We start from the raw sequence: 15,431 nt of genomic DNA, 5'->3' as shown, positions 1-15,431 counted from the left end.
CATGCACTTCAAGACACTCAGTGAAGAGGTGTTCAGGCATAAAATGTCAGATGAGAGTCTGTCCTACGCAGCACTCTGGCAAGAGGTGCCTCAGGAATGTGAATGGGAGATCACCGAGGACAGTATTGCAAGCAAGCCACTGCCAAACATCCTGAACAGGATCACAGGAAAGTGAAGGCATTCGCTTCACCTCTTTCGTTCCTCTTGCTCTGAGCCACGTTTATAAAACACGGTGAGAGGCATCTAGAAAGATGTGTTCTCTGCTCTTCCCTAGTGGCCCAAGAAAGCAGCGAAATGCTCTCTCCACTGTGTGTGAATGGAAAATAACCAGGGCTATGGACCAGTTCATTTGGTTTGACTTGCTGCGGGGGATTTGCCTTTTCCACCCCACCTATATTGGATCAGAATATACATTTTACCAAGATCCCTAGGTGATTCAGTTAGATTCCAGGTAGATTCTGATTTGGTGTAGATGGGGTGGAAATGAGAATTCTCAGCTCTGAGCAGAGGGGCAGAACTGGGATAGCCCTGTTGGAAGCCCTGAAAGTAACAGTCTTGCCTTAAACAGGGAGTGCATCTAGTGCACGATGAAAGCTATGCCCTTTGCTCATGGGGAGGCTGGCCAATAGAAACAGGACCCATTTAACAGAGAGGCCCATGCAAAGAAATCAAGTTATCCTTGCACATCATTTGAAGAGCGGCCAACAATTTTCCATCTTGGCTACCTGGCACCAGCCCTGCCATGACTGCCAGTGTAAGAGCGGCATTGGTACCATTTCAGCTGCGGGCTGCATTTCATTAACATTCTGATTTGCCAACGCCCTTGGTGTGAAGACTTTGAGGCTTTTGGCATCGTCCCCAGAGGAATGGAGTATGGACCCAGTTGCAGGATTAAGTCAGTACATGGTCCCAAGTCTGCCTTATCTCCTCTCACAGGGAGATGTGAAGATTCACGGGATAGTCAACACTGCTTGAATATCTGCCCAGAATGAAAATATATACTAGTAATGAAAATATATACTAGTTTGGTTTATTTTAAATAAATAACACTATATGCTCTTTTCTCTTTTCGTTGTTCTCTTAAGCTAGTTCATTTTCTTTTCTTTCTTTTTCTCCCATCTTGGAAATAAGAACTTTTTATCCTTTTTTCCCCTGATAGTAGGGGTGGGGGGTGCTTGAAATTTTTTTTTTTACAGGCCAGAACCTCTGGGCTTTCCACCTGTATGTAATCCAATGATTTTATCATAACAAACTGGGCTTAAGAAACTCTGATCTCAATCCAGATGCTAATTAAAACCCTATCTGAGTCATATTGCTATGGTTACTGGGATTTCTACAAGCCCTATGATTTTTACACAAGAAAGTTTCAGTTAGTTATCTTAGAATCAGGTGATGTAGTTGGGATTGGGCCAGGGTGGCTCCTATTGGTAGGGTGAGGGTGGCACTGCCACCATGAAGGGTGCTGGTAGGTTTTGCTTACATGATAACTACACTGTCCACCTCAGGTTCCCTCTCAGCAACAGGATGTACGGGCGCATCACTACCAGCATCTCGGTTTAGAGAAGGGTCACCTGGAAGCTCAGTCACAATAAGTGGCTTCCTCAAGTTAAGTGAGACAGATGGAACATGGGCTGCGTTTTCTGCGATCTGAGCCTGCCACTTCTGTCGCCAATGGTTAATGTGCTCAGTGGCTAACCAAAAAGGTTGGAAGCTTGAGTCCACTGGGAAAAATGGTTAGCCTTCTACCTCCGGAAAAAAAAACCCTGCAATTTTAACCACTCTATGGGGCGAGCACAGTCCTAGGCTGACACACAGTCAGATTCAGCTCCAGGGCGTGGTTTACTGGTTCCCCAGGTTACTAGGCCTGAGGCAGACGGGCACTGTGCTTGCTTCCTGGGCCTGGTGGTGTGTGTGCTGTGTGTTTAGGGGGCACAGGCGCTGAAGTCTCAGGCAGGTAACTTCAGCTTTCTGTCTCAGCTTTTGCATCCCTAAAATAGTGATAGTAATTGCTATCCCCTGGGGTTGCTTTGACGGTGACGGTGTTAATAGAGCGAATGCTCTTGGATCCTGCCTGGCCCATAGTAAGGACCCTAGAAAGGAGCGCTCTTCACAGCTGCGAGCCATCATTCATCCTAGGAGTCAACACTGGGGCCAAAGCCTATCTGCGATCTCCTGAGGATGTGGAGAACGTGGATTGCCCACAGAGCAGAGCAGCCAGCCATGTAACACTAGAACAGAGGGGGGAGGCTGGAGGAGGGGGGCGTCCTGTTAGATCATCCCACCGCGGCCTGTGACAGCCTTGATGTTCAAAGTCAAGTGCCCCAGATGCTTCCCTTTGTGGTCAATCCTCTTGCTTCTAACAGCAACCCGGAGGCCCCTCAGCTCAAACAGCACCCCCTGGAAAGGACATGACTAGAGAAAGTCTGTTCTGAAAGGCTATCATTTTTTCTTTCTTTTTTGAAAAACAGCAGGTTTCTTCTTTCACTGATAGGTATCAGTTTTGCTCTAGTCAGGGAAACATTTTCTTCCCAGAATTTAAATTCCACGTGCAGCCTCTATTCCCTGCCACCACCGCCACCCCGCACCTCTGCAAGGTATGTTAAAGGAGCAGGCCGGAACCGGAAAGCGGTGCCTTCAGCACGCGCAAATGATATTAACGAACCACATCTGAGGACCGCGAACCATGTGCAGACGCTTACCCTTCTTGACCTCAAGGCCTCAACGGCATCCTGGTGCCTGGCTGCTTTAAATGAGTTTGCTAAGCACACAGTGATCATTGCCCGTTTGCTTCTCTGCCTCCACCCCCACCCCCCCAACCCTGCTGCAAAACTTGGGTGAGCCCTAATTTCATGTCGGCATAATGGACATTTTCAGGGTTTATTTGCGATAGCTTGCTTAAGACTCTTAGGCGCAATAGAGGAAACAGTACCAGATTTTACAAATATGAGCGCTAAAAACAAAACAAAACAACCAGCCCACCAGAGCTTGGCAATGCTCCTTGGAAGGGCTGGCTACTTAGCAGTCAGTCCCAAAAGAGGCGCTGAAGGTAGGAACACCTGGGCATGCTCCCTGTGGGCGGCACTTGACTCCCTTCCCCGAAATTGAAGGACAGGCACCAGGGCCCTTGGCCCGAGGCGGGTGCTTGGGGTGCAGGTAACCACTGATAGCCGCTAATTGAAAGGCTAACGGATTGCATCTCCCCAGGGCTCCTCAGAAGAAAGCGTTGGCAACATAACTTGGGGGGGGGGGGGCAAAAAAGAGCCCTTCAAAATCCAACAGGGTTTTTACTCTGACACACGTGGTTCTACTGTGGCACACCTGAAGACCTCGCAGGTCTCCGGAAGCGCTTGGTCCCGCAGGTCACCGATTTTTCCTTCAGAACCCCCAATTCTGACATCGACAAGAGTACTCACCGGGACTTCGGAGGCGGGGGCGGAGGTGAAAACGTCTCCATTCCGCTTCTGTCCTTGGGGAACTCGAAGGCGAAAGAGGCCGATTTGCTCATGCCACCCTGCCTGGAGGCGCCGTCGGCGGGGTAGAGCCGGTGCCAGGTGGAGGAGTGGGCCAAGTCCCCTGCGGCAATGGCGCCGTTCTCCAGGTCTCCATTCCAGCCTTGACTCAATTCCGCCTCCACCTCCTCCTCTTCTTCGATGCGGCACTGGCGACTCCAGGCTCCCGTCGGGTACCTGGGTCGCCTCTGGTCCAGGGCGGCGGTGGCAGAGGTGGTGGCGGTGGTGCAGGTGGCGGGCAGACACCGGACAGGGTCGTTGGCGGTGCCACCATTTGCAAGGCAGGAAGAAGCGGGCTCAGTGGGGGCTCTGGGGGAAGGCTGGGCCCCCACGCCGCTGCCGCTGCCCGCGCTGCCCTCGCTGAGGTCGGCCAGCGGGGAGGCAGATGGAGACACAGGGGACCCTCCGGGGCTACTCTTGGACAGCTTCGGGGGGATGGCGGGCCTCCCCTTGGGCGTGTGCTCAGCTCCGTCTTGAGGATGGCTTCCCCGGGAGCTTGGTCCAGGCTCCTCTTCCGCTGCCTCCGAGTCCTGGCTTCCAGGACCGCGGGGCCACTGCACCCCCACCGCCGAGTCGGGGCTGCTGAGGCAGATGGTTCGGTGGTCCTCTTCTGGGTGGGCTGCCATAACGGTGATGGTGGCCGCCACCTGGGTGGCCACATTTGGGCTTTCCCTGTCCTGGTCCCAGACACATGCTTTTGTGGCCCAAGCGCTACCTGTCCGGCCCTGGCCCTGACCCTGGCCAGGTGCTGTCTGCTCTGCCTTGGCCTGGGGTCTGGAGGGCACAGGGCCGGGCTTCTTCCTCTTGGCGCTCTCCGCATAGATGGGTTCCGGCTGCGCAGCCTCCCTAGCCGGGTCTGGGGGCTGGGCCTCCGTCAGCCCCAGGCATCTGCTAGAGTTCAGCCCGTGGCAGCCTGCGTCCGGTGGCTTCTTGGACACAGGCTCCTTTATAAGGGAGCAGTAATCGCTCTCCAAATGGGGGGCAAAGGGGCTGCTCGCTCCACTGCTGCTGCTCCCACAGGAAATGCCATCCGAAGAGCTGGCGGCTTCTGAGGTCAGGGAGGGCTTCTTGGGCCCCGGGCGAGATGGATGCCCTGCTGGGTCCTGGGCACAGCACGCCCTGGGGAAGCCCAACACCCGCTTGTCATCGTCAGAGGGCCCAGCACACACTGTTGGGTCCCAGGATGCCAGCGAGCTGTCCCCTCCAGCGTGTCTGTGTCTGGACCCCTCAGCTGGTGAGGTGTCCTTGGCCACAGGGCAGCAGTCCAGGATGGAGCAGTACTCTCCCCCTTCACTGTCCCCGGAGGGTGAGCACCCGTGATCACTGTCGTCCTCTGAGGGCAGCGACCCCCTCAGGGGCTGTGAAGAGGAGAAGGACCCAGGGCCCTTGGCACAGCCAGATGCCATTTCTGCAAAGGTGGCCAGTTTCTGGCGGAAGCTCTCCTGAGTAGAGGTCAGCTCTTGGACAGGAAAGGTGGGTTGGGCCTCTCGCCTACCCTTGTCGCCGGCAAAACTCGCCGGGTGGAAGGCCAGGTTCCTCTCCACCCAGGACTGGCCAGCCATGGCGTATGCAGGAGGGCATCGGGAGCTGCCATCGGTGGGGGACGAGGGTCCCCCGGGCTTCGGGGCACCGCGGAAGCTGCTCAGATACGCTCTGGATGCATCTTCCTGCTTTGGGAGGGGGAGCTTGCTGGGCATTCGTCTCCAGATGACCTAGAGGCCCAAGGTGAAAAGACATTCAGGAGACTTGGCTATCGAGGACCAGGGAAAGCAGGGTGCCGGGCACTGCACTCTGCACTCTGCCTCCGGACGTGCATTGAAGGAAGGCAGGGCGGCAGCTCATCAGTCCTCATCAGTCCGGCTCTCCAGCACGCCCACCCTCTGATCTCCCCACAAGCCTTATCATCACTGAGCCCACCCAGTGAGCCGGCTCCTCTGCCCAGACACTGAGCTGCACTTCCCACCGGTGACCTGCCATTCTTTTGGCTGGGGTCTCTGAGGTAGGGCGAGAAAAAAAAAATTTTAAACTCTAAAGGAGAATTTTTGCAGTCTGCCTCCCAACTGCCATGTGAGATTCTGTCCTCCTACAGGTGCTGAAAATAGGGTTTGGGGGTTTAATTCTGCTTTTTGCTTACAAGCTCCTTCACTAGCCAGTGACCAGGCAGCCAGCCTGTTGTGTAATCCTGAAGAGGACCAGAGGTATAAGCGCTTTTAAAAAGCCATTAGGGCCGGTGGAGGGCCAGGGGCAGGAGGGTGAGGGTAGGCTTCTAAGCAGGGTCACGGCATCCCTGCTTCCTTCTGGGCATTGCTTCAAGCCATGCCAAGGGCTGCTCTCGCGCCCAGTGACAGGTGGTGACTGGCCGGCGTAAGTGGCCGGGTGAGCTGAGCACTGAGAGGGGTACTGCTTGTTATCACTGCCCCTTCCCCCTTTCTTCTCAAGTGGCCTCTTCACCTTCCTGACTTTGAGAAGTGGCCTCCAAATAGGACCCAATTCTGGCTCTTTTCCAAGTCTGGACTGAAGTGGCCCTGGCTTAGGTCTTTGAAGGCTGAGGGTAGCCAGAATGGCCTGGTGGATGGGCATGAACCAGCTTAGGGAAGTGCAGCTCTCACTCGCCTCAGCCCTCCCGGAGACATCTCAGCCACAGTGACTGTCTCTCAATGAATACTCCACTGACTTGAAACTGACCTTTGTGTACACACACACACACACACACACACACACACACCCTTCCTGGTTCACTCATCACAATGGCTGAGGAGGTTAAACGGGTAGCAAGCGTTCTCAGGACATGTCCTAGACATGCCTTCAGCAACCCTGCTCTGTGTGTCTGCTGGAGATGTAACAGGTCTGGATCAAAGCTGGTAAAATTTAAGCTTCAAAATTGGAAATATGAACCCTGGCTGGGCACCCAACATGACCAAGGAATGACTGTTAACATTTTTAAGCGTGATAATGGTATTGTGGTTATTCTATGTTTCATAGTCTGATAAAAGATCATGTTAAATGATTCAATGCCAGGGATTTGCTTTAAAATCTTTGCAGAGGGAGAGTGGAGGGTGGTTGTGAGGAAACAGGATTGTTCGTGCGGTGGTAAAATATTGATGCAAGCATAGGGTTCGTTGTGTAATTAATACTTCTTATATCTGTACATAAAATGTGAAGTTAAAAGGTTTCAAAAAACACACTGACGCCCACTGCAGCACTGTTCAAAATAGCCAAAAAGTAGAAACATCTACATGTCTGTCAGTAGGTGACGGATAAGCACAATATGGTCAATTCATGCAATAGAATATTATATATCTACATAGATATAGGCACACATCACACAGTATGGAGGAGCATGAAGACAGGATGAGCAGTCAGTCATGAACGAATAAATGCTGTGTGATCCCACTTATGTGACAGAAGCACATGGATGAAGACCGAAGCAATTTTCAGGAGCGGAGGAAGCCTTTGCGGAGGGCCCAGAGTTTGCTAGTGATGGGATAATCATTTGGAAGCTACCAGTGGGGATCGTCGCACAAGATGAGTATAATCAAGGACCACTGAAATGTAAAATGTGTCGAATTGGAAAATGATATAGCGGGGCTTTAAAATTTCATAGGGAAATGTCATTTATTAATCCCATTCTTTCATAAATGTTTCGAAGCCTTCTCATCCATTCAACACACACATGCACATTTTTATAATAAAATATATTTTTTAAAGCTCCACTTTTTTTGTTTGTTTCTTCTTAATAGCTCTATTTTGGTCAGTCCTTATACAGGATTAAACATTGTGGGGCTGGATTGATGGACTGGATTAATTCTCCCACAGGGACAGAGAGAAAAGAGGGCAGGGGTGTCGAAACCCCAGCAGTCAGGAACAGGGGACCTCAGGGGGGGCCAACAGGGAGCCACTGGGCAGGATTCCTGCTCTAACAGCCCCCTGGCTGCCAGCCAGTCACCAAGCCCAAGCGGTCCAACAGGAACAGCCCCTGTAAAAATACCACAGGGGTTAGTCAGCCTCACCTGTGAGACTTCTGCACTCACACCGCCCTCTGCCCACATGTCCGAGGGGTCAGAGTTCATCATGGTGGGCTTCACAGCGATGGTGGGTTTGGAGTAGGGCAAGCCGTTCACGTTCACACCCTCATCTTCCAGGCGGCAGTTCTCCGGCCTGGGGGGCAGGCGGGGCGGGGCGGGCAGGCTGCCTGCTCTGGGCTGGGGACGGCCAGCCACCAGCTGGTGGTCACTCCGCAGGCCGAAGCAGTTCTTGCAGGACCCGGGCTTCCAGATGTGCTCCACAAAGTCACTGCAGGCAGACATTTTCAGGCTCTCGGGGTTCAGTGGGACGGTCTCGTGAATCTTGCGTGGACAACGGGGTTCATCTTGCGCCAGGCTCTCTGCTGTGAGCTTGGCAGAGGGCGGTCACAGTGGAGCTTCCTGGAAAAAGCAGAGAGCTTGTCTGATTAGCGAGCTCCACAGTCAGAGGATGGGTACTCGCCACCAAGGAGAGGGGGCCGTATGATCTGGGAGTGGCAAATATCATTCATTCGTTATTCCATAGCTTCTGGTGCCTCCACCCTTAGTCACTGACCAGTTGTGTGGTCTTATCAGAGGCTGTAAATACCAAGCACAGTCCCAGTCCCTGAGCACAGACAGAGCACATGAAACATTCCGCGCCCTAAAATCCAGGGCACAGGGAAAAGACAAGCCCACACCTTGGGCTCATACTCTTTGCCTGTTCCCCCCACCCCCCGAAATGAGAGCTGCAAAGTAGGAAATCAAGTAAGAATGGTGCCTACCCAGGGAAAATCTAGTTTGTCTGAGGGCAAGCTCTGCAGAGGAGAGCCAGGCATCAGCACTGTAATGCCTCCTTCTGACCAGGAGGAGGCCGGAATGCGTAGAGCAAGGGGAGAGTGTGGTGGGGGCCTGCTCCCCACAGAGGAATCTGTTCTGGAGGTCTGGCATCTTGGGAATTCACCCCCTTGTTGAATATAAGTTATTTAACCCTGTGCTTCGCAAGGTCAAAATGTTCATGCAGCAGGCCCAGGGGCGGAGCAGATGAGAATGAAAGGAAAGGCATGCTCCCACACCTTTGTGGTCCAAGAGGGGAGACAGAACAGAAACAAACAGCCGAGTTCGACTCCTGGTGACCCCGTGGCACCTCCGTGGAACTGCACTCTGGGGAGATTTCAGAGGCTGGATTCTCAGTAGATTGCCGGACCTTGCTTGCGAAGTGGCTATGGTGAACTCGAACCTCCAATGGTTCCCTTAGCTGCTCATCACTAACCTAACCCAAGAGAGAGAAGTCAGTGTCACACAGCTCTTCTCCCACTGATTACACTGGGGATGGGGCTCCCAGACTGAGTTCACTGCCTCTGGGAGACTGAGTGAAGAAAAGGGAAATAGATCATCTACACCACCCAAACCACAACCCAACCTGTTGCCCCGGAGTGGCTTCCAGCTCATAGCGATTACACAAACAAGCCGAGTCGGCAAGGAGAGATGGGGTAAGATCGTTTGATGCCAAAAATACATGGGATTCGCCAAGGAAGCAGGAAATAAAGCTGGAAGAGACCAGAACCTTACTTCAGAGCCAACACACAGGTGCTCTGAATTCAGACTGGGAGCCCTCTAGAGAGGCAGAAAATACACTTGTTGGTTAAAGCTACCCATTTTTAACATTTTCGTTACAGCATCACTAGTTAGCTAAGACTGCACTTGGCCCCAGAAGAGTGGGGCGCGGCTCTCACTATTGCTGGCACCTAGTCAATAACGACTGAGTCCCAGCGACCCTGCAGGACAGGGTAGAACGGCCTAGTCCCAGCGACCCTGCAGGACAGGGTAGAACGGCCCCTGTGGGAATAGAAAGGCTCCTCTTCCTCCCGAGGAGCAGCTGGTGGTTTCGAATGACTACAGGTTAGCAGCTCCACGAGAAATCAGTATGCCAACAGACAGCTAAAATGTGAGCACCTGTTCAGAACTGGGACACGGGTAGAAGCTGGAAGGACTTGGCATAGTGGTCAGGAGTTGGGCTATGATTCGCAAGATCAGCAGTTTGAAACCACAGGAGAACGATAGGGATTGCTACCCCAGTGAAGTTACAGGCTCAGAAACTCACAGGGCCGTCCTCTCCTGTCCTACAGGGCCCCTGTGAGGTGGCAATGACTCACTGATGGTGAGCTCTCCAGTGAATGGCAAAAGCAAGGACCCCTATGATAGTGCTGCGGGCTAGGCTTTGGGCTGATAAACGACACGTCAGTGGTCCAAACCCACCAGCTGCTCCCCAAGAGAAAAAAGAGGCCGTCTGCTCCCATAACGATTTATAATCTCAGAAACCCTTTATGTGAGTCAGAATCAACTCAGGACAGTGGGTTTCTGGACTCCAGGTGGAGGTCCCTTAGCCCCAGGTTTCAGCTTTGCATTCTAGTCCCTCTGGAAGGGTACTGAGATTGTTCATCTTTCCAGGAGCCAACAGCCTCATCTTCCCCCTGAGGAGTGGCTACTGGCCTGGAAACTTCAATCTGGTGGGACACCAGTGGGAGAGAACACGGGCTTATTCTCAAGCCTTGAGCGCAACAGTAATGTGTACTGCTGGGTTTGGGGCTTGCACCTCTGCTGCCGTTCTTGAAAACTCCACGGGGCAGTTCTCCTCTGTCCTACACGGGCTTTACGAGTCTGAGTGACTCAATGGCAGTGGGTTGGGTTTGATTCGTGCGGCCCCTGCTATTCCTTCTTCTCCTCTCCTTGCTTCCCTTTGTAATGGGAATGGTTTCCCCGGCAGGCACCGGTTCCACCAGTGGACTTTGGAAGTAGATACCTTGTAGTCTCCATGTCATAGGTTCACAGATAAGAAGGAGTTCTGCCCCAGGATGGATATTCCTCTAGTCTCACCCACATTTGATTTGATGGCTCAGATGATGGAATCTGGGGCTTGAAGACCACTGAGGTGACGTGCAGGGGTGAATGGGTTTGGCGTGTGGCAAGTACGTAAGTGGGTGATGGGGCAGAGAGAGGGACAAATGGTGGAATGGGATGGATTGGCTTAAAAAAAATTTCTATAAATCCTAACCTCTAAGCCTCTCCACAGGACAAAGATGTAGCACGCTGCTTCGATTACAAAACCTAAACAAAACCAGAACTGCCTTGGAAACCATGTAAGGAAATTCTAGTCTGTCCTGTAGGGTCACCATGAGTTGGAATCCCCTGGATAGCCACAGGTTTGTAATTTCAGTTTTCTGCCTGGGGTTATAATCCCACTTAGAAATGAACTCTCTGTTAATGGGAATGAGATAGAATCAATTAGTGTAGGGTGTGTCTTGAGCCACTCTCTTACAAAAGACAAAATGAGCACATCAGGCCAAGAAAAGATGGGGTAAAAGCAATGTCAAGACCGCTGGAGATCTGAAAGGAACCAGGAAGCAGAAGCTGGAGAAAGGAGACCCTTCCCCCAGAGCTGACGGGGAGAGTGAGCATCTCCCTAGAATCCGAGCTCCAGCTCTCAGGGTTCAGATGTCACACTCAATGCGCTGGCCCATAGCCACCTGACCAGACAGGGTAGAACTGCCCCTGTGGGTTTCTGAAACTGCAGCTCTCTACGGGAGCACAAAGCCTCATCTTTCTCCCTCAAAGCGCCTGGCGGTTTCAAACCACGGACCTTGAGCAGCGCAGCCCAATGAGATGTATAGCCTAAATTGTGAGCAAATACAGTCGTTTGTTAAAGCCAGCCGAGTGTGATTTGCACTGTACCTTATAACATTACCAGTGAGGAGGGCATTATCCAATTAACCTGAATAATTAGGAGAAAACTGTTATCCCCATTTTACAGGTGCAGACAATGATACAGTGATACAGGTGTTCGTTAAAACCCATGGGTGGGTTTGGTTGGTTTTTGCTGTTGTTGCTGCTTGGTTTGGTGCTCTTGGTAGAGAGAAGGAACCTGTGGACACGGTGGTTCAAGGCTGAGCTGTTCACCCCGAGGCCGGAGGGCTGAACCCACTCAGCAGCTCCTGGCCATCTGTTTCTGTCATGAGCAAGTTTCCTAGGGCCCTTCCGCCCCATCACATGGAATCCTCTTGACAGCACCCAACAACAGAGATACAAAGACTTTTCTGTGTCTGGGAAGACAAGCCAATTTTGCTAGCAGCCCCTCATGATGCCGTTCATCATACAGAATAACTTGCCTTTTTATCTGAGGGCTGCTCCTGGCTCGTCTTTCCTTCCCAGAAGGAGAGTGTTGTGAGAAAAATCTTCCCAGAATCTAAGAACTGATTCTCATTAAGCAAGGTGGGTTTTGCCTTAGGGTGTGCTCTCCATTTCCCTCCGTGAGAAATTGCTTGAGGTTGATGCTCTCTAAACTATCAACAAGACACACCAGGTGGGAAGAGCCAGGAGCCTCAGAGATCATTCCAGATCTCTGTGGGAAATGCTCTCATCCTTGTCTCCCACACTCCCAGATGGAGGTGCTTAGTCAACAAATGTTAAAGCTAAATTTACCTCGTTCCCCTCCAAAGTTAACAGTGATGTCTGCTGATTCTTTAAGCTAAATGAACATAGTGCAACAGAAGTCACCCAGGTCTGTGGACAGCACAAATATTTTGTACTTGACTATGAACCTAAAGGTTGGTGGTTCAAAACCACCTAGTGGCAACAGGGAAAAAGGGCCTGTTGATCTGCTTCCATAAAGATTGTAGTCAAGAAAATCCTCTGAAGCAGTTCTACTCTGGAACCTATGGGTTGCCATGAGTCGGAATTGACGTGGAAACAGGTTTTCTCTGTGTGTGTGTGTGTGTGTGTGTGTGTGTGTGTGTGTGTGTGTGTGATAGCAATCATATTTAGGATCTCTTAGGCCCCTCTCTTTAAAGATGATTACTGATTAATTTTTTTTCTCCTCCACTCCCAAATACAGGTAAGTAGCAGGTTCCTTTTTGCCACCAGACTTCAACACTTGCTTCTACAATTTCAATCCTTGGAGAGCCATAACCCTTATTGCCAACTTTTGGGGAAAGGGAAAAAAGCAGCATTTTAGTCTTCAACGGGGCAAGTATTGCCATCACTGCCCCAGGACAGAAGTAGGTCCTTTCCTATATAGCAGATAGTTGTAAAGCCACAGAGAAGACAACCAGGTCTGCTTCTACTGCAGGCACAAACTCCCACACCCCCTGGGTGGGATGGAGGAAGAGAGCTTGGAAGCAGCTCTGTGCAGCTTTGTCAAGTTCCTGCCAGCACCTCTTAAAGCTGGCCCGCGGGAGTGGGCGTCCAACCACTTCCTTGAGGGGGGTCACACATTGTCACAAAGAAGCAATTTTTTATGTGGCCACGTCTCATTTCCTCTGCAACAGGCTTCTGAAGGCACAGACTTGTTAGCGGTGGGTGGCTGGTGTTGGACCCCCTCCCCCCGCGCCCCGCCCCCCAACCATACGTACATGCACAGAAACACACACACCTACACAGCTCTGGGGAGTTCTGAGAGGCTCTGGGTTAATTTGAAGTTTCCTTCAAACCTTCTCATCAGTGTATGATTAATTGCTGACCGTTGAATACAAGCTTTCCCACGCACTCAAAAGTGAGATGGCTTTTCTGGGAGAGTTGACTAAGAGAACACAATGGTATCCTGGGCTTCCCACTATCTTTGACTACTCAGAACAACAACAACAACAAACGCACTGCCACCGAGATCGAGTCAATGCCATAAGGACCCTATAGGACTGCGTAGAACTGCCTGTGAGTTTCCGAGAGTGTAACAGTGGTCAGGCCTACACAGCCGCATCGTTCTCCCTTGGAGTGGCAGGTGTTTTCGAACTCTGCACCCTGATTATCACAACCTAACTAAGTAACGCCACCAGGGCTAGTTTCTCAGTGTCAGAGGGGGTGGTGGTGGTGGTGGTGTGGTGTGTGTGTGTGTGTGATATTTCCATGTCCAGTCAAAAAATGCTCCTCTCTGTAAATCTAGTCTGGAATGATCTCCTATTAGTTTTAAGGAAAAGATGGTGACAAGCCCAAGTGACTCTCAAGGAGTAGGAGCAGCAGGACTGCCAGCCAGTCCTGCACAGCTGCCAATGGCACTGCCCAGCCCACATTCCTTACCTCTGAGGGGAGGCAGGCCCTCCACAGTATGCAAATTCCCTCATTTCAGTGGGAGGCTACAGTGTAAAACTAAAAAACGAATACCGATTAAAAAAAATCTCGGCACTCTTTTGGATCCAATCTGTGATTAAATAGCTAGCGCTGCTTCTGCAAATTTCTGTGCTTGACTTGTGGATACAATTTGCAAGCCTGAAGCTGTCAGGTACTCACGCCCCCAGTTTCCCCCACAACCACCCCTCAACCCCAGACCTATTTCAAAAAGAATCAGGCTGACCAGATTTGTAAAACTGAGTGTTTTGACTCAAAATATCCCTCCATGCATGTTGAAAAGTTGCTTGTACCTTAACCTGAAGTGACACATTTCCAGAAAATAAGCCCTCATCTAAAAACGGCTCTTTATTCAATTGCATTCATGCAGCATAAGAAAAAAGGAAGACTATGTATGAGAAGGAGATGCCTAGATTTCAACACCGTCCACAGACTTTTCAGCACAAAGAAAAGAGAAAGTGACAACCTTGATACACACACACACACACACACACACACAAGTCAAGTCATAGTATTCACTTTTTCTTTGCTGTGTAAACTAATCTCAGCATGGGGGGTGGTTGCACCAACTAAGGTCTAAACCAGTGAGGATTGGATCTCAAACTCCACAGGACCCTAGAAGAGCTGAATAACGTCGGAATCCACAGGCCACCGGCTTCCCGACCCTCTGCAAGGCTTCCTGTCAAATCGCTTTGCCCAAACGGGAAGGAGAAAGAGGTTATTAATGACAGCTCAGACCCGTGAACGATAAAGCCTTTGAACCTGACTCTAGCCTGAATGCACAGCAAAACCCAGCCCTAGACCTTTGGGCTTTGCTATCAGCTTTGCGAAGCCATGTGCTGGCTGAGCAGTACCTGGAAGGAATGAACTCTCAGTGTGTCCCGCCCTGCCTTCTATGAGCCAGCGGCCACTTCCATTCCCATTCACAGGACTGGAAAGTAAAGGGCTTCTATTTTACGTGTGAGTGTGTGCGCGGGCATGTGGCTGTGTGTGTGTGTGTGTGTGTGTGTGTGTGTGTGTGTGTGTCCGGTGAGGAAGGGGGCCCCCCACAAGCAAAGGTTAAGGACGTGCTCACATATGCGTTTGGAAGGGCTCAGCCTCCCTCGAGAAAGGGTGGTCACTTCTGTTCCTCTTGAGACTCCCAGAGGACAGCACCTAACCCGTTGCTGTGCGTGAAGCCCCCAAACCATCAGCCAGGGGGTCTTGGTCCCAGCAACCCAGGCCGCCTCCCTCCCTCTCTCTCCCTCTGCTCCATTGACAATACTCCCGCCTTAGAAAGGAGGTCTTCACGCCAAGCGAGTCCCAAGCCGCTCGGGCCCCTTGCCCCCAAAGGAGCAGCAAGCCCAGAAAAACCATCGGAGCAGTCGGAGCCCCCCGGGCCCCCACCTCCCGGAACTCGAAGGAAAGTTTCCCCGTTTAAAGAGCGCGATTCTCGAATGAATAGAAAACACCCTTCCCGCAGCTCTGCCCCCGAGGCTGGGTGCCTCCACCTCGGGTCCGAGCCCGGGCGCACGCGGCTCGGGACGCTCCACCTCCCCAAACGGCCGCCTGTCACCCGGGGGCCGCCGCCCGGGGGACACCGTCCCCCGGAGCTGCCCTCGGCGGCCACGTTTGCCAGACAAAAAGAGGCAGAATTTGGAGAAGGCGTCTCGGGCTCACCTCGGGGCTGCGCTCCCTGGGCCTCGCCGCCCGTCGCCCCGCCGCCCGCGGCCCAGCCGGGCGCCTCGCAGCATTGTTTGCAGAGTGTCTGCGCGCGGAGCGTGCCCGGCCGCGCTCGGGTGTCGTCTGTCTCGGCCGGGCGGCC

The 15,431-nt window shown here is 52.1% G+C and overlaps 1 protein-coding gene across 1 annotated transcript in view; it reads right to left on the bottom strand.

The window, feature by feature from the left end:
- The window catches only part of PRAG1 (PEAK1 related, kinase-activating pseudokinase 1), a gene marked incomplete at its 5' end in the record, with an annotated part of 71,554 nt that extends 63,636 nt beyond the window's left edge, over positions 1–7,918 (bottom strand). Inside the window, 2 exons of the mRNA XM_004696184.4 lie at positions 3,414–5,221; positions 7,520–7,918. Coding sequence (XP_004696241.3) covers positions 3,414–5,221; positions 7,520–7,918 — 2,207 coding nt within the window. The remainder of the gene's footprint in view (positions 1–3,413; positions 5,222–7,519) is intronic.
- Between the last annotated feature and the right edge of the window lie 7,513 nt (positions 7,919–15,431).

The sequence above is a fragment of the Echinops telfairi genome, unplaced genomic scaffold (genome assembly GCF_000313985.2).
Source record: "Echinops telfairi isolate 266 unplaced genomic scaffold, ASM31398v2 ScPeMD7_9;HRSCAF=40, whole genome shotgun sequence".
NCBI classification, from domain to species: Eukaryota; Metazoa; Chordata; class Mammalia; order Afrosoricida; family Tenrecidae; genus Echinops; species Echinops telfairi.
Note: the sequence above shows the minus strand (reverse complement) of the source record. Positions and strands in the feature narration are given on the sequence as shown.